Genomic DNA, 17,462 nt, shown 5'->3' with positions numbered 1-17,462 from the left:
GGGTCTCCTGCTTGGATGGGGGGTTAGACTAGATGACCTACAAGGTCCCTTCCAACTCTGTCAATTCGTTATTAATCTGATATTATTATAACCTCAGCAACTTGAAGGTGTTTGGACTTCAACTCCCAGAATTCCCCAGCCAGCCCAGCTCACAGGAACTCTGGGAGTTGAAGTCCACATATCTTCAAGTGGCTAAGGTGGAGAAATACCGCTCTAATGCCATCTTTTACCCTTCCTCCCTTCCCACAGGGCTACTCCACAGATGTGTGTGTCCCCCTCTCATGCCTCCCTGAGGTCCTGCTAGAAACCAAGAAAGACTTGCTGGACTCCAACCTTACAGGTGAGCTGAATGTGGGTTGGACACCTGAGTAATGAGGCTGTTTGGTGCTCCAGCCCAGGACATGCGGGAATTGGCCAGTCCCTCGCCCCTCTAACTGTGGGACCAATGGCAGATCCATGAAACTGAGTACTTTCATCCAGATGATGAAAGGGACATTTTCTTTATTTATTTATTGGTCCTTGGTCAGCTTCCATCCATGATTCCTTGTCTGGCCTTCGGGTGCTTTGGAAAATAGCTTAACCCCCTCCTCTCTGTGGCAGCCCCTCAAATATTGGAAGACTGCTATCCTGTCTCCCCTGGTCCTTCTCTTCACTAGACTAGCCAGGCCCAGTCCATGTAACCATTCATTGTATGTTTTAGTCTCCAGTCCCCTCATCATCCTGGTTGCTCTTCTTTGCACTCTTTCTAGAGCCTCAACATATTTTTTATAGTGTGGTGCAGTATTCTAGGTGTGGTCTTACTAAGGCTTTATAGAGTGGTATTAGTACCTCCCTTGATCTTGATTGTATCCCTCTGTTAATCACTTAAATATTTGTCCAATAATTGTCTACACTGAGCTTAAGGAAACTAAGACTTCTGTTGGGCTGCTGTTTTCAAGTATTTTTCCACTGCTTGTAACGATCTTGGCTGCTTGCATTTCGGAATTCAAGAAATTCCTTTTGATCTATCTCCTTGGAAGTGTGAGAAGCCAGAGAGATGACAAACAGCTAAGCAGATATTTGTGCTGTGAAAGACATAATTCTTACAGATGCCTCAACCATAAAACTCTCCAACTCGGGAACAGCATCAAAATTATCTTTTGCTTTGAAAAACATTCTAAAGATAATTACCTTTCAGTCACCTAAATCAGGCTTGGGGAACTATGTCGCTTTTATTACTTGTGGACTTCAAGTCCCAGAATCCATGAGCCAGCCAGAAATTCTGGGAGTTGACATCTACAGGTCATAGAGGGGGGCAGAGTTTCCCTACCTCTGAGTTAAATGAAGGCAAGTTTAAAACAAACATATTAATCTTGGCTGCATAGAAGTCATTCTCCATTGGTGTCATTTAAAAAAATAATTAACAAGCTGGGTTTGCGCAACGTACTAAGCTCTAAAGACAGGTTAACCCAGAGATCTTCAAACTTGGCAGCTTTAAGACTTGTGGACTTCAACTCCCAGAATTCTCCAGCATAGCTGGCAGAAGAATTCTGGGAGTTGAAGTCCACAAGTCTTAAAGCTGCCAAGTTTGAAGATCTCTGGGTTAAACAAAAGTCAGTTGCACATTAACAGGTTTTCTCCAAACAAATAAAACGGTATTGTGGCTAAACCTGGCTGGGATCACATGACACTGAAGCAGAAACTACCCCATCCTGGCCAGTGAGAGCTTCAGTTGGAAGGTGGACTTGTCGAGTCTCATTGTGGCCAGAAAATTATCCTCCCATAGTCATAGGACCATATTTCAGATTTTCGGCAAAATTGCACCAAGGGTTTGGCTTAATGATGGCGGCATTCACGCTTATGACTGCCACACAAAAACCTGGCAAAATAAGTTTTATGGATTTTACAACTTAAGACCATGCTTCATTATGGTCATAACTTGAGGACTACCCAAAATTGTATATTTAACAGTATTTAACAGTAACTGAGTTGGAAGCAGTGGTGGGTTGACCCCGGTTCAGACCGGTTCTATAGAACCAGTAGTAAAAGGGGCTCCACCCATTGACCCAAACATCATCAAAAGTCTTCTGCGCATGCACAGAAGAGCGCACGCACGGGGGCACAATGCAAACTGGTAGTAAAGATAAGTAGAACCCACTCCTGGTTGGAAGGTACCTTGGAGGTCATCTAGTCCAACCCCCTGCTCACATCGGAGACCTGTTCTAGGGATTCGAACTGCCGAACTGCCAACCTTTCTGGTCGACAAGCTCAGTGTCTTAGCCACTGAGCCACCTAGTCAGGCTATCAGTATATCAGCTGGGCAGTTCTGGTACGGTATAATGAGTGGTTGGGTGTCTTCCAGATGAGAAGGGTGTCCTCCTTGATTCGCAAAACGATGGGAGCTATAATCTGAAAGAACATGCTAAGGAAGGTTGAAACGAGGGCTGCTGTCCCTTTCACCTCTCCAGGTCCTCTTGTTGGCCACGTTGGGGACGGCAACTTTCACTGCTTGCTGATTCTTGATCCCGAAGACATTGAAGAAAAGGAGAGGGCGGCTGAGTTTGCCAAACGCCTGGGCAGGTAGGCTGGGGGGCTGGGCTGGGGGAGAAGCCTTTTGTCGGGTGGGCGAAAGAGCCCTTGCCCACACAGATTGGACAACAGAAAAGGAGGGCCTTCAGGGCCTTGTGGCCAGGGACAGCCCCTCCAGTCCATGTTGGGGGAAGGCACAAGTGACAAGGAATTTAGAAAAAATCTTGGGAAGGGGCTTTGATTCTCCAATCCAGAAAAAGAGAGAAGAGTGGGAAACTCCAAATAATCCGCCTTGATTTTATTTAATAGAAGATGGGGAGAAAGAAACCTTGTCAAGCTTTCAAGGTTCTTTGTTCTGTTTCCCTCCCCGCAATACTCCCAGCAAAGAGTCAGTCAGAGGCCTTCTTTTCTCCTTTTATTTACATAGATACATGTCCTGACCACGTCTACCCACGGGCCTGCCAAGTTTCTGGAGATAACAAGGAAATTATAGATAAGGCCAGAATTACTCACGAATATATTCTTCCCTCCATTGAGACAGTTTGCCCGCGCCAATTCATTGCTTTGTCCAAGACAAAAAACCAGGAAGTCCCGCCTCCTATTTATAGTCTCTGCAGATGTCACTGCATGACAATTATGACTTGGCTTTCCCCCAACACTCCTTCTGCTGCGCACGCCGATCACGCCTCCGCAGCCTTGCATCACTCCAAAACTGTTCTTGGGGCGCTACAAATCAGAAGAAGGCTCCAGGAATCAGGTCTTGCTGGCCCCTCCTCCTCCCTTTGAGTGGGTGCCAGGGAGGGAAAGGGCTCAAGAGAAACAGGGCTTGCCAGGTCTTCTCCCTCACTTTCTGAATCATCCGAGTCCAGGAGTCTGGGTCCAGGAACCTGGGTCACAACACTATCCTTCATCGCAGGGCCCTTCCCCCGGGGCTGACGATCGGGATGCGGTCGGGCTGGGTTCTGCTCATGGAAGGCCTGCACCAGGTCAGGGGCATGAACGTCGGAGGCATCTACCCAGGAGAAATCAGTCCCGTATCCCTTCCACGCGATCAAATATTGGAAACGACCCTTCAGCCAGCGGGAGTCTCAGACGCTGTGGACTTCAGATTCCTCCGACCCGCCTCGGCGACAGTGGCGGGTGCTGTTGGGCACCGAAGGGGACTCGGTGTGGCCTCAGGAACCAGAAGGGACCGGTGAAAGACGGGGTGGATCCGCATGGATCGTGGCAGGGTCAGTCGGTAGGCTACCGGGTTGATGACTGCCTCGACAGGGAACGGGCCGATGAATTGGTGGTCCAACTTCTTTACCGGGCGATCGGATGGGAGGTGTTTTGTGGAGAGCCACACTCAGTCTCCGACCGCCAGCAGGGGCGTCACCCGTCAGGAGCAGTCGGTGGACCATTTGTAGTCCTCCTTCGTCTGATCCAACTGCTGACGTACCAACTGCTGGACTGCGTGCAATTCCGTCAGGAAGGTCTGCATTTCGGGAACAGGAGAGTCTGATGGTGCCAGAGGGAAGAGCTGCTGATGGTTCCACATGTTGGCAAAGAATATGGTCATCTGGGTGGAGGTGTGCTGGGAGTTGTTAAAGGCAAACTCTGCCAGGGACAGCTAATTGGCCCAGTTGTCCTGCTGCTGGTTGACGAAGCAGTGGAGATACTGTTCCAGGATGCCAATGACCTTCTCTGCACCCCCATCAGTCTCCGAATGGTGCGATGACGACAGACACACCTGCACCTCCAAAGCAGCCATCAGGCTCTTCCAGAAGCGAGCCATGAACTGAACTCCGCAGTCCAAAACCACCGTGTCCGGCAGACCATGGAGGCGGAAGATGTGCAGGAAGAGATGAGCCGTCTTGGCGGCTGTGAGCAGCCCGTGGCATGGGATGAAGTGTGCCATCTTGGTGAGCATGTCTACCACCACCAGCACTGTGGTGAACCCAGAGGACAGCAGCAGGTCCATCAGGAAGTCATGGAGATTGCCCTCTAGGGTCTGTTGGGTGTCGGCAGGGGCTGGAGGAGACCGGAAGGGGCCCCGTGGTGGCCTTGGCTTGCCGGCACGGCACGCAGGATGTCACGAGGCATGTATATCATGCCGCACTCTGGGCCACCAAAAGGTCCGTGTCACCAGGTGGAGGGTCTTGAAGAACCCAAAATGTCCTGCTGCAGGGTTGTCGTGGCACTGGGTCATGACGAGGGCTCGGAGTGGTCCTGTGGGCACATATAATCGCCCCCGAAACTTGAGTAAGTCCTCCTCCAAGGTCCAAGGAGACGCGGGGCCCACCTCCGCCTCCTTTGCTGCGACCAGGCGCCCTGGCGCTGCGCCTCGCACCTGGGCCCGCAAGTCCACTGGTTCCCGTGCTGCAGCCAAGGCTTCTGCCGCAGCACTGTCCGTGGAGGAAGGGGTCCTTGGCGCAGAGGTACTCTGGCTTATGGACAGGGCATCCGCCCTCGGTTGTGACCGCTGGGAATGTAGGTCACGCGGAAGTTGAACCGGCAAAACAACGACCACCGGATCTGCCGCTGGTTCAACTTCCGAGCTGTGGTGAGGTGCTCGAGATTCCGATGGTCCGCTCGACCTCCACCTGATGTCGGGCCCTCCAGATGGTGTCGCCAAGCCTCGAATGCAGCCTTGATAGCCAGCAACTCTTTTCCCAGATAGTGTAGTTGCGCTCGGAAGGATTGAGTTTCCGGGAGTAGTAAGCGCAGGAAAAGTGTGCCACCATTCGCCGGAGCCTGTAGCAGCACCGCTCCCAGAGCCACATTGACGCGTCTGTTTCCACCACAAAAGGCCGGAGCGGGTCGGGATGCCTCAGGACGGGTTCCGTGACGAAGGCTTTCTTGAGGGCTGTGAATGCTTCTTGCTGCGGGGACCCCACCGAATGCAACCTTCTTCCTGAGGAGCTGGGTAAGTGGAGCCGTCAGTGTGGCAAAGCCCGGGATGAAGGTCCGTAGTAGTTGGCGAAGCCCAGCAGGCGCTGAACATCCTTCACCCGACGAGGGCTTCCCAGCTACACAAAGCTTCTACTTTACATGGGTCCATGGCTATGCCTCGGGCGAGATGATATGCCCGAGGAATTCTATGGAAGTCCGGAAGAAGACGATTTCTCCAGTTTCGCATTGAGTTGTTGCTCCATAGCGTTGCAGAACCAGACCGGCGTGTCGGTGGCTTTCCTGGACCGAGTAAATCAGGATGTCGTTCAGGTAGATAACCACGAACCGATCCAACATGTCTCGGAACACGCTGCTCATGAAGTGCTGAAAACGGCGGAGCATTGGTCAACCCAAATGGCATGACAGTGTATTCGTAGTGTCCGTATCGGGTGCCGAATGCCGCCTTCCATTCGCCTCCTTCTCGCATCCGCACCAGGTTGTAGGCCCCGGAGATCGAGCTTGGTGAAGATCGTGGCCTCCGCAACCTCTCCAGTAGCTCCGGGATGAGCGGCAGGGGTAGCGATTCCGCACCGTAATGGCGTTTAGCCGGCGGTAATCACAGCATAGGCGCAAGTCCCTGTCTTCTTCTTCACAAGAGGACCGGGCCGAGAGGGACTTTGAAGGCGGATGAACCCTCGGGCCAGGTTTTTGTCCAGGAAGTCCCTGAGGGCGCCAACCCGGCCCGACATGGAATACAGGCGCCCCACAGGCAGTGGTGCGTTGGGCAGAAGGTCCACGGGCAATCGTGGGGGCCGATGCGGGTAGTCGGTCCGCCTCCTTCTCGCTGAACACGCCGGGCGAAGTCCGCCAGCTCAGGAGGCAAGGTGATGGCAGCGGTGGGGACGTTCTGGCCGGCACAGGTGTGGCGGATGTGATCGACGCACTGCAGACTCGGGAAAGAGATGGCGTTCCGCGACCAGGCCACCTGAGGATCGTGGGTCCGAAGCCAGGCCAACCCAAGGACCAAGGGAAAATGAAGGTCCGCCGTGACATAAAACTGGATCGCCTCCTCATGGTCCCCAATAGCCAGGCGCAAAGGCTGGGTGGCAATTTTAATGGGGCCGGACACCAGTTCTCGTCCATCAATTGTCTCAACCCGCATCGGAGGATCCACCGGAACCACGGGGACCGCAAACTGGGTCACAAAGGCCTGGTCCATAAAGTTTGTTGTGGCCCCTGAGTCCACCAGCGCATGCACCTGGAGCCCGTCCGACTGGTTCCCCAACCATATCCGTGTGTCCAGAATCAGATGTCGAGGGGGCCCAGAGTCTACTTCCGCAACGTCCAGTGGGGCTTAGTACGCGTGCCCGACCTAGGGTTTCCCGAGGTCGGGCCTGCCTGCTTCCGATTGGTCACGTTGTGATTCGGGGACCGGTGTGCGTGCCCCACTTCGCTTTCTGGGGCAAGAAGCGAAGTGGCGGGCTCCCCACAGTACAGGCACAATCCCCTTGGCGCCTCGGTTCCGCCTCCTGGGCTGTCAGGCGAGGTCTGGCCGCTCCCAACTCCATGGGCTCTTCCGCAGCGGTTACAAAACGTGGGGCGACCCTGGGTGCTGGTGGTGCAGGAAGTGGGGTGCAGATGTCGACAGCGGTCCCGGGGTGCGACGGGACGGTCGCCACAGACGGGCATCGAGGCGGAGACAAAGGGCACCAAGTTGTCGAGGGTCCGCGCGCCCACGCCGGGCCAGCTCGTCTTGCAATTCCTCTGAGAGTCCCTCCTGAACGCGCCCACCAGCGCTGCATCATTCCAGTCAGAGTCCTGGCACAAAAGACGAACACCGATGTACTCCTGCAGGGGCGTTTCCTTGACGGAGTTCCTTAAGGCGCCTGGTTGCCGTCAGCATTCGAACGGGTCCTCATACATGGTGCGCAGGTGCTGCCAAAACGCTGTTGGTCCGCCAGCAGGGGCTGTCCTGGAGCAAGAGGGCGTGGCCCATGGCAGCCGAGCTGGAAAGAAGGTTAATCACGAAGGCCACCTTAGCCCGGTCGTCTGGGAAATCCTCTGGCCTCATAGCCATGTAGAGCTGGCACTGTCCCAAGAAGGTCGGGAACATCTCAGGCTGCCCAGAAAACTTATCCGGCACGGTTATCGGGCACTTGCGACGAGGAGGAGGAGTGGGAGGATGGGGGAGGGCTGCAGGCACATTCCTGGCAGCAAGTTGGCGTGCCAAGTGAGCCACTTGCTGCTGGAGCTGTTGATTAGCCGCTTGTAGCTGCTCTAACTGCTGCTGTACCTGCTGCTGGTCCATCTTTGGTGGAAGATGTTTTAGTCAGGTCTTGGACAAAATGTTCTGTTTCCCTCCCCCTAATACTCCCAGCAAAGAGTCAGTCAGAGGCCTCCTTTTCTCCCTTTATTTACATAGATACATGTCCTGGCCACGTCTACCCACGGGCCTGCCAAGTTTCTGGAGATAACGAGGAAATTATAGATAAGGCCAGAATTACTCACGAATATATTCTTCCCTCCATTGAGACAGTTAGACCGAGACAATTCATTGCTTTGTCCAAGACAAAAAACCAGGAAGTCCAGACTCCTATTTATAGTCTCTGCAGATGTCACTGCATGACAATTATGACTTGGCTTTGCTGCTGCATGCCGATCACGCCTCACGTGACCTTGCATCACTCCAAAACTGTTCTTGGGGCGTTGCCAAATCAGAAGAAGGCTCCAGGGAATCAGGTCTTGCCGGCCCCTCCTCCTTCCTTTGAGTGGGTGCCAGGGAGGGAAAGGGCTCAAGAGAAACAGGGCTTGCCAGGTCTTCTCCCTCACTTTCTGAATCATCCGAGTCCAGGAGTCCGGGTCCAGGAACCTGGGTCACAACATTCTTGTTCTGTCTCCGTCCTCACTCTGGAGTAACGAGCTGGCCTTCAGCCAGTGGATACACAGCTCTTATCAGTCCTGGCCGGAAAAACGCAGCTGCCTGCCAAAAAGTTCAAACAGATTAAGACTTCAGCTCACTTCGACATGTTCAGCTAATTTTTTCCCGTAGAACTGAAAGCAGTCCCAAAACTCTTTATATATCCTGTGGGGTGGGGCTCCTGCCCCACCCTTCCCTTTGATGGTGCAGCCTCTCTAATCTTCTGAAGCGCGGGTCAAGCCAAGCTTGATTATTATTATTATCAGCTGGGTCTGTAGGCGTAGCCTGAGGAAGGGAGGAATCAGGGGATGTTGGCCTCATTATGTCCTCCGACTGGCCTGGTTCTGGCTCCTGGAGCTGGGCCAAAGGAATCGGCGCTTCTGAGGTAAGCCTTACCAGCCCTTCCCCCTCACTCTCGGAGTCACTTTCGGGCATGGGGCCAGGTTCGGAGGCTGGAGCCACAACACTTCTCTTATTCTACTTTGTTATAATAAAGGAACATTACTGGAATTCCTACTATGTCTGCTTGACCTGGCCTACCTGGAAGGGGTAGTGTGTCAGTTTACAAAAATGCTCCCAGTTCCTCTCTTAGGCCAACAAAGTTAAGGTGGGCTCTTCTGGGTTTCTTTCTCACTCTCGCCTTTGTCCTGAGGCCGAGTCATCTCTCCTCCAAGAATCCTTAGCAGCTTGCATGTATTTTCTCCCTGTCCCGTTTGATATTCCTTCATTCCTGGACTGAAGATTTTAGGCATAAAGTGTCTTCTGGATGAAGAATAGTCCCCTACGGGAACGGATAAATTCAAGACGGGAGAGAGGGAGAGAGGGAAAGAAAAAGAGAGAAAGAAAGAGAAAAAAGGAAAGGCAGGAAACAACAAGGGAGAAAGAAAGGGAGGGAAGGAAGAGAAATTAGATAGATGATAGATGGATGAATAGATGAGAGAGAGAGATGATGGAGGGAGAGAGGGAGGGAGGGAGGGATAGATGGATAGATAGATACAGGGGTGAAATGCTACCGGATCGGAGGGGATCGCGTGATCCGGTAGCGATGGCGGTGGCTGGTTCGGAGGACCGGTAGCAAAAATCCCTGGCCCTGCCCCCCTACCATCTGCAGAGGTCTGTTTTTTTTTACTTTTAAAAGCCGGTTTTGCTTCAGCCGAAACAGGCCTTTAAAAGTAAAAAACAGCAGAACCTTACTTGTACTCTTACTTGTAGAAAACATGTTTTCTACAAGTAAAAGTAGAGATTTTAAGGCACTTACCTGATTACTGATGAACGCATGGGTCTCTTTGCAGCCGGAAAGCAGTTTCAGTTTCAGCCAGACAGAATCAATCGCTCAGCTAATCTATTTCCTCGGTGATCAACTGGCTGGCTTTGCTGACTGAGGAACTCTGGGATTTGAAGTCCACAATAAAATGAAATGAAATGAAATGAAATGAAATATTTGTGCAGCTTTCTGAGATTTGGTGTGTTTCTGTAGTGTTTCACTCTAACTACACAAACACACAAAATCCCAGAAAGCTGTATGTGGCATATTTTGTGTGTGTGTAAAGTGTGAAAGTTGGTTTTTGAGCTTTTTGCGGCTGTGTGAAGTGTGAAGTGCAGCTGCTTTTACATTGTGTGTGAGTCAGTTGTGTTGTTTTGTGTTGTGTGTGTAAAGTGTGAAAGTTGGTTTTTGAGCTTTTTGTGGCTATGTGAAGTGTGAAGTGCAGCTGCTTTTACATTGTGTGTGAGTCAATTGTGTTGTGTTGTGTTGTGTGTGTGTAAAGTGTGAAAGTTGGTTTTTGAGCTTTTTGTGGCTATGTGAAGTGTGAAGTGCAGCTGCTTTTATATTGTGTGTGTCAGTTGTGTTGTGTTGTGTTGTGTGTGTGTAAAGTGTGAAAGTTGGTTTTTGGTACCACTTATTGTTTTTTTATGCTTTGTTTATTATTTTTATTATTTATTCTTATTGGTCACGCCCACCAAGCCATCTGACCACCAAACCACGCCCACCAATTAAGCCACACCCACAGAATCAGTAGGGAAAATTTTTAGATTTCACCCCTGGATAGATAGATAGATAGATAGATAGATAGATAGATAGATAGATAGATAGATAGATAGATAGATAGATAGATCACCCGAAGGCCAGACAAGGAATAATGGATGGAAACTGATCAAGGGAAGATTCAATCTAGAAATAAAGAGGAATTTCCTGACACTGAAGATAATTAATAGGTGGAACAATTTTCTTTTGGAAGTTCTGGGAGCTTCATCACTGGAAGCTTTCAAGGAGACTGAACTCAAAAAATGTGTAGGGTCTTCTGCTTGAGCGGGGGGTTGGACAAGATGGCCTACAAGGTCCCTGACACTCTGTTAATGATTTTTGTTATTATTGTTAATTGTGAAGTCGTGTCCTACCCATCGCGACCCCTTGGACAATGTTCCTCCAGGCCTTTCTGTCCTCTACCATCCCCTGGAGTCCATTTAAGCTCATGCCTACTGCTTCAGTGACTTCATCCAGCCACTTCATTCTCTGCCGTCCCCTTCTTCTCTTGCCCTCAATCTTTCCCAGCATTAGGTTCTTCTCCAGTGAGTCCTTCCTTCTCATTAGGTGGCCAAAGGATTTGAATTTCATCTTCAGGATCTGGCCTTCTAAAGAGCAGTCAGGATTGATCTCTAGGACTGACCGGTTGGATCGCCTTGCAGTCCAAGGGACTCGCAGGAGTCTTCTCCAGCACCAGAGTTCAAAGGCCTCAATTCTTTGGCGCTCAGCCTTTCTTATGGTCCAACCTTCACAACCATACATTGCAACTGGGAAAACCAGAGCTTTGACTATACGCACTTTTGTTGGCAGGGTGATGTCTCTGCTTTTTAGTACGCTGTCTAACTTTGCCATGGCTTTCCTCCCCAAGAGCAAGCGTCTTTTAATTTCTTGGCTGCAGTCCCCATGTGCAGTGATTTTGTAGCCCAGGAAAATAAAATCCGTCACTGCCTCCATTTCTTCCCCATCTGTTTGCCAGGAATTGAGAGGGCCGGATGCCATAATCTTAGTTTTCATAATGTTGAGTTTCAAGCCAGGGGAAGGGCCTTCTCTGTGGGGGCTCCCGCCCTCTGGAACGAACTCCCCCCAGGACTCCGTCAACTTCCGGACCTCCGAACCTTTCGTCGCGAGCTTAAAACTCACCTATTCATCTGCGCTGGACTGGGTTAGTTTTTAAACTTATGGGTTTTTTAATGGGTTTTATTCTAAATTTTTTAACCGTGGCCAATTCAATAAGTTTTTTAATTATATTTTAATGTATGTATATTTTGTGTGTGTGTTGTGTGTGTGTAAAGTGTGAAAGTTGGTTTTTGAGCTTTTTGTGGCTGTGTGAAGTGTGAAGTGCAGCTGCTTTTACATTGTGTGTGAGTCAGTTGTGTTGTTTTGTGTTGTGTGTGTAAAGTGTGAAAGTTGGTTTTTGAGCTTTTTGTGGCTGTGTGAAGTGTGAAGTGCAGCTGCTTTTACATTGTGTGTGAGTCAGTTGTGTTGTTTTGTGTTGTGTGTGTGTAAAGTGTGAAAGTTGGTTTTTGAGCTTTTTGTGGCTGTGTGAAATGTGAAGTGCAGCTGCTTTTATATTGTGTGTGAGTCAGTTGTGTTGTGTGTGTGTAAAGTGTGAAAGTTGGTTTTTGGTACCTCTTATTGTTTTTTTATGCTTTGTTTATTATTTTTATTATTTATTCTTATTGGCCACGCCCACCAAGCCATCTGACCACCAAGCCACACCCACCAATTAAGCCACGCCCACAGAACCAGTAGGGAAAATTTTTAGATTTCACCCCTGGATAGATAGATAGATAGATAGATAGATAGATAGATAGATAGATAGATAGATAGATAGATAGATCACCCGAAGGCCAGACAAGGAATAATGGATGGAAACTGATCAAGGGAAGATTCAATCTAGAAATAAAGAGGAATTTCCTGACACTGAAGATAATTAATAGGTGGAACAATTTTCTTTTGGAAGTTCTGGGAGCTTCATCACTGGAAGCTTTCAAGGAGACTGAACTCAAAAAATGTGTAGGGTCTTCTGCTTGAGCAGGGGGTTGGACAAGATGGCCTACAAGGTCCCTGACACTCTGTTAATGATTTTTGTTATTATTGTTAATTGTGTCATCATGACCCTTGGACAATGTTCCTCCAGGCCTTCCTGTCCTCTACCATCCCCTGGAGTCCATTTAAGCTCATGCCGACTGCTTCAGTGACTTCATCCAGCCACTTCATTCTCTGCCGTCCCCTTCTTCTCTTGCCCTCAATCTTTCCCAGCATTAGGTTCTTCTCCAGTGAGTCCTTCCTTCTCATTAGGTGGTCAAAGGATTTGAATTTCATCTTCAGGATCTGGCCTTCTAAAGAGCAGTCAGGATTGATCTCCTCTAGGACTGACCAGTTGGATCGCCTTGCAGTCCAAGGGACTCGCAGGAGTCTTCTCCAGCACCAGAGTTCAAAGGCCTCAATTCTTTGGCGCTCAGCCTTTCTTATGGTCCAACCTTCATAGCCATACATTGCAACTGGGAAAACCAGAGCTTTGACTTTACACACTTTTGTTGGCAGGGTGATGTCTCTGCTTTTTAGTACACTGTCTAACTTTGCCATGGCTTTCCTCCCCAAGAGCAAGCGTCTTTTAATTTCTTGGCTGCAGTCCCCATGTGCAGTGATTTTGTAGCCCAGGAAAATAAAATCCGTCACTGCCTCCATTTCTTCCCCATCTATTTGCCAGGAATTGAGAGGGCCGGATGCCATAATCTTAGTTTTCATAATGTTGAGTTTCAAGCCAACTTTGGACTCTCCTTCATCACCCGCATCAAGAGGCTCTTTAGTTCCTCTTTGCTTTCTACCATTAGAGTGGTATCATCTGCATATCTGAGGTTGTTGCATATCTGAGGTTGTTGATATTTCTCCCAGCAATCTTAATTCCAGCTTTCGATTCATCTAGTCCTCATGATGTACTCTACATCTAAGTTAAATAGGTAGGGTGACAGTATACATCCTGAACCAATCAGTGGTTCCATGTCCAGTTCTCACTGTTGCTTCTTGACCCACATATAAGTTTCTCAAGAGACAAATAAGATGGTCTGGTACTCCCATCTCTTTAAGAACTTGCCACCGTTTGTTGTGGTCCACACAATCAAAGGCTTTAGCATAGTCAATGAAGCAGAAGTAGATGTTTTTCTGGAACTCCCTAGCTTTCTCCATATCCAGTATATATTGGCAATTTGATCTCTGGTTCCTCTGCCTCTTCGAAATCCTGCCTGTACTTCTGGTAGTTCTCGATCCACATACTGCTGGAGCCTAGCTTGTAGGATTTTAAGCATAACCTTACTAGTATGTGAAATGAGTGCAATGGTGCGATAGTTTGAACATTCTTTGGCATTGCCTTTCTTTGGAATTGGAATGTAAACTGACCTTTTCCAATTCTATGGCCACTGTTGAGTTTTCCAAATTTGCTGACAAATTGAGTGTAGCACTTTTACTGCACCGTCTTTTAAGATTTTGAATAGCTCAGCTGGAATACTGTCTCCTCCACTAGTTTTGTTGTTGCTCAGATTTCCTAAGGCCCATTTGACTTCACATTTTAGGATGTCTGGCTCGAGGTTAGTGACTACCCCATTGTGGTTATTAGGGATGTTAAGCTCGTTCTTACATAGTTCTTCTGTGTTATTTTGCCACCTCTTCTTAATCTCTTCTGCCTCTATTAGGTCCCTGCCATTTTGGTCCTTTATCATGCCCATCTTTGCATGAAACTTTCCCTTCATATCTCCAATTTTTTTGAAGAGATCTCTGGTCCTCCCTATTCTATTGTTTTCTTCTATTTCTTTGCACTGTTCATTTAAGAAGGTATTCTTATCTCTTGTGGCTATTCTCTGGAATTCTGCATTCAACTGGGTGTATCTTTCTCTTTCTCCCTTGTCTTTCGCTTCCCTTCTTTCCTCCGCTATTTGCAAAGCTTCCTCAGACAGCCATTTTGCTTTCTTGCATTTCTTTTTCTTTGGGATGGTTTTAGTTGCTATCTCTTGTACAATGTTGCGAACCTCCGTCCATAGTTCTTCAGGCAGTCTGTCTATCAGATCTAATTCCTTAAATCTATTTGTCACCTCTACTGTATATTCATCAGGGATATGATTTAGTTCATACCTGAGTGGCCTGGTGCTTTTCCCTTTCAATTTAAGCCTAAATTTTGCAAGGAGAAGCTCATGATCTGAGCCACAGTCAGATCCTGGTCTTGTTTTTACTGACTGTGTAGAACTTCTCCATCTTTGGCTGCAGAGCACATAGTCAATCTGATTTCTGTGTTGACCGTCTGGTGATGTCCATTTGTAGAGTCGTCTCTTGGGTTGTTGGAAAAGAGTGTTTGCTATTGTTGTGTTGTGTAATATGATGGCCATCGTATTATCTTGACAGAATTCTATCAGCCTGTGCCCTGCTTCATTTTGTACTCCAAGGCCAAACTTTCCTGTTATTCCGGTTATCTTTTGGTTTCCTACTTTAGCATTCCAATCCCCCATGATGATAAGGACATCATTTTTTGGTGTTAATCTGTTAAAGATAGATAGATGATATAGATAGATAGATAGATAGATAGATAGATAGATAGATAGATAGATAGATAGATAGATAGATAGATAGATAGATGAAAAAAATGCCTCGTTCCTTTACTTGTCTTACCTTAGAAGTGGTATTTGGGGTATGTATTTTGACCTTTTTTGCCCCTTTTCTCCAGGAGAGCCTTGGCAGTGGGTGGCACCTGCACAGGGGAGCATGGCATCGGCCTGGGCAAACGTCAGCTTTTGCGCGAGGAAGTAGGGGAAGTGGCCCTCTCCACCATGTGGCAGATCAAGATGGCCTTGGATCCCAAAAACCTCATGAACCCTGGAAAGGTGCTCTAACCACAGGAAGGCTTGGCTGGGAGACGCTCCTGAATTTGCTTTCCTTGCCGAGATGTCCGGAGTGAGGCGTCTTCGCTTTAATCTCCTCTCTCCAGCAGGGTCAGAAATACAACGATTAACCAAAGTCAGGTGTTGTGGTTGTTCTCCAGAAGTGCCTACAGCAAAGACCTCATACTAAACTATGATTAATTCTAGTCTGCTGAAAAAACCACAGTTGGCTGGATACCCAGGACATGATAACTCAAAGCGAAGAAAGTGGTTTAGCAAAATCTGAAAACTCTCTAAACCTGTGTTTCCCACCCTTGGCGACTTTAAGGTGCATGGACTTCAGGTCCCAGAATTCCCCAGCCGGCATGCTTTAAGAATCATGGACTTCAACTCCCAGAATTCTTCAGCTGACATGCTTTTAAGATGCATAGACTTCAACTCCCAGAATTCCCCAGTCAACTGTGCTGGCTGGGGAATTCTGGGAGTTAAAGTTCACGCATCTTAAAGTTGACAGGAAACACTGCCTTAAACACGACAGCCACCAGTCAGCTTCCTTTGGATTTTTACACAGTTGAAAAGGATGATGTAATGTTGGCAGCCATGCCCAATAAGAACAGTAAGCATACATAACTTGGCAATTGTCCAAATTTGTTTTACAAGTCTATATTAAAATTAATGCTGTGTGTTTGTGTGGCAAGAGCTGCAGCCATTTGTGTTTATTCACATAATATGGAAATGCTCAGGTGTAATTCGAGGTTGGCCTTTTGAGCCAGGCTGGCCTGTCGCAGGAAGTAAGTTTATGCCACATTTTCCAACCTGGGGGTTTCAGTTCCCAGAATTCCTCAGCCAGCATGCTTATTATCGAGAATTCTGGGAACTGAAGTCCGCACATTGGGAGTCTCCAAAGTTTGGAAACGGTTCCAGAGGCATCTGTTGGATCCAATCCATTGTGGCAATATAATACAAATTCCACTAATTTGGGATAACTGCGAGATGTCACAACAACACTCATACAAAAAGCAACACTACCTTTGTCATTACCACACACAGACCTTTCCTCAGATGCTTCAGCGCCAATTTAATGTATTTCACTGAAACTGGAGGTTGAAAAACATTCGTTTGAAGAACCTCTAATCCCTTTTATTCCCTTCTTTGCTAACATTGCCTTAGGGGCAAATCTGGCTTATGCACAGTTGGTAGCAACAAGCCGAGTATTTGTTGGAAAGGCCTGGGAGCAAAATTCCATGTTTTTCCCAGCTTTTCGGTTTACTTGGATCCACCTCTTCATCTCTTGGGGTCTTTATTTTATTTCACTTTGTCAAAGCTGCAGTGAATTGAAGCAGGATTCATCCATCAGGGAACATACAGAACCTTTGCTGGTCCTGCTTCTTCTTCCGTGTCTACATCAGACTTTAAACTGCCAGAATGAAGCCACCGTTTTCTGGTAGTAGCCAACATACCAGCATCTCTGCATTCACGCAGTGTGTTGTTATCTGCTAAGTGCCCGCACTTGAGCCCCTGGGTTTTACCCTTAAGCACTGCAACTCTTAACCAATTCAGGATCCTCCAAGTAATATAAGGGAGGTCAGATCTTCCAGCCAGATCCTCCTTTAATATGAACAGAATGACAGAGTCAGAAGGGACCTTAGAGGTCTTCTAATCCAATCCCCTGCTCTAGCAAGAAACCTTGCATCATTTCAGACAAATGGTTGTCTGATCTCTTTTTAATGACCTTGTTATTCTTTGATGGTCCCCTTCATCTTTTAATTCGATTCTTCTGTTCAGGCCATGGCATCGTGCAGGAAACCCTAGACTAGAGCTAGACATTGTACCCACTGCTGCAGTAACTAAGTTGATCCACTTTGTTCTGGTGGTCCTTCCTTGAGAAGTCTGGGTTTGTTCAGTGATGGTATTCAGCTGGTTCTATCCAATTTACGCGAACTGATGGTGGCTGCGGGAGGCTCCCACCCGCCCGGACATTATGACGTCCCGTTTTTGAGTTGCACATGCGTGAAGGCCCTGAGCACTCACATTTGCAAACTGGTAGCGAAGGTAAGTGAAAGTGGTTTACTAGTCTTATCACCTTAGTTTTCTTGGCTGTCCATGGTATTCTTGGAAGTCGCTCTCCAGCCTCCAAACGCATCAATACTCTTTCTTCCTCTATCCTATTTCTTCAAAGTCCTAGTGTCACTTCCACAAACTGCCACAGGAAATACGGTGGCTTGCAGGATTGATCTGTTTGTAGCTATGGATGCATCACAACAGCTGAGTA

At 48.2% G+C, this 17,462-nt stretch overlaps 1 protein-coding gene across 5 annotated transcripts in view; it reads left to right on the top strand.

The window, feature by feature from the left end:
* Positions 1-17,462, top strand: part of LDHD (lactate dehydrogenase D) — a 41,312-nt gene that overhangs the window by 19,523 nt on the left and 4,327 nt on the right. For 2 of the 5 annotated variants that reach the window (XR_009151950.1, XM_058155430.1), the window contains exons 9-10: positions 250-340; positions 2,448-2,559. Coding sequence is in view for 3 of the 5 variants with exons in the window: in XM_058155430.1 (XP_058011413.1) it covers positions 250-340; positions 2,448-2,559 (203 nt within the window). In the remaining 2 variants the exon portion in view is untranslated. Of the gene's footprint in view, positions 1-249; positions 341-2,447; positions 2,560-15,036; positions 15,888-17,462 lie in introns of those variants that run through there. The other 3 variants (XR_009151949.1, XM_058155429.1, XM_058155431.1) reach the window with 3 other exon arrangements.

Source organism: Ahaetulla prasina, chromosome 12 (assembly GCF_028640845.1).
Source record: "Ahaetulla prasina isolate Xishuangbanna chromosome 12, ASM2864084v1, whole genome shotgun sequence".
NCBI classification, from domain to species: domain Eukaryota; kingdom Metazoa; phylum Chordata; class Lepidosauria; order Squamata; family Colubridae; genus Ahaetulla; species Ahaetulla prasina.
Note: the sequence above shows the minus strand (reverse complement) of the source record. Positions and strands in the feature narration are given on the sequence as shown.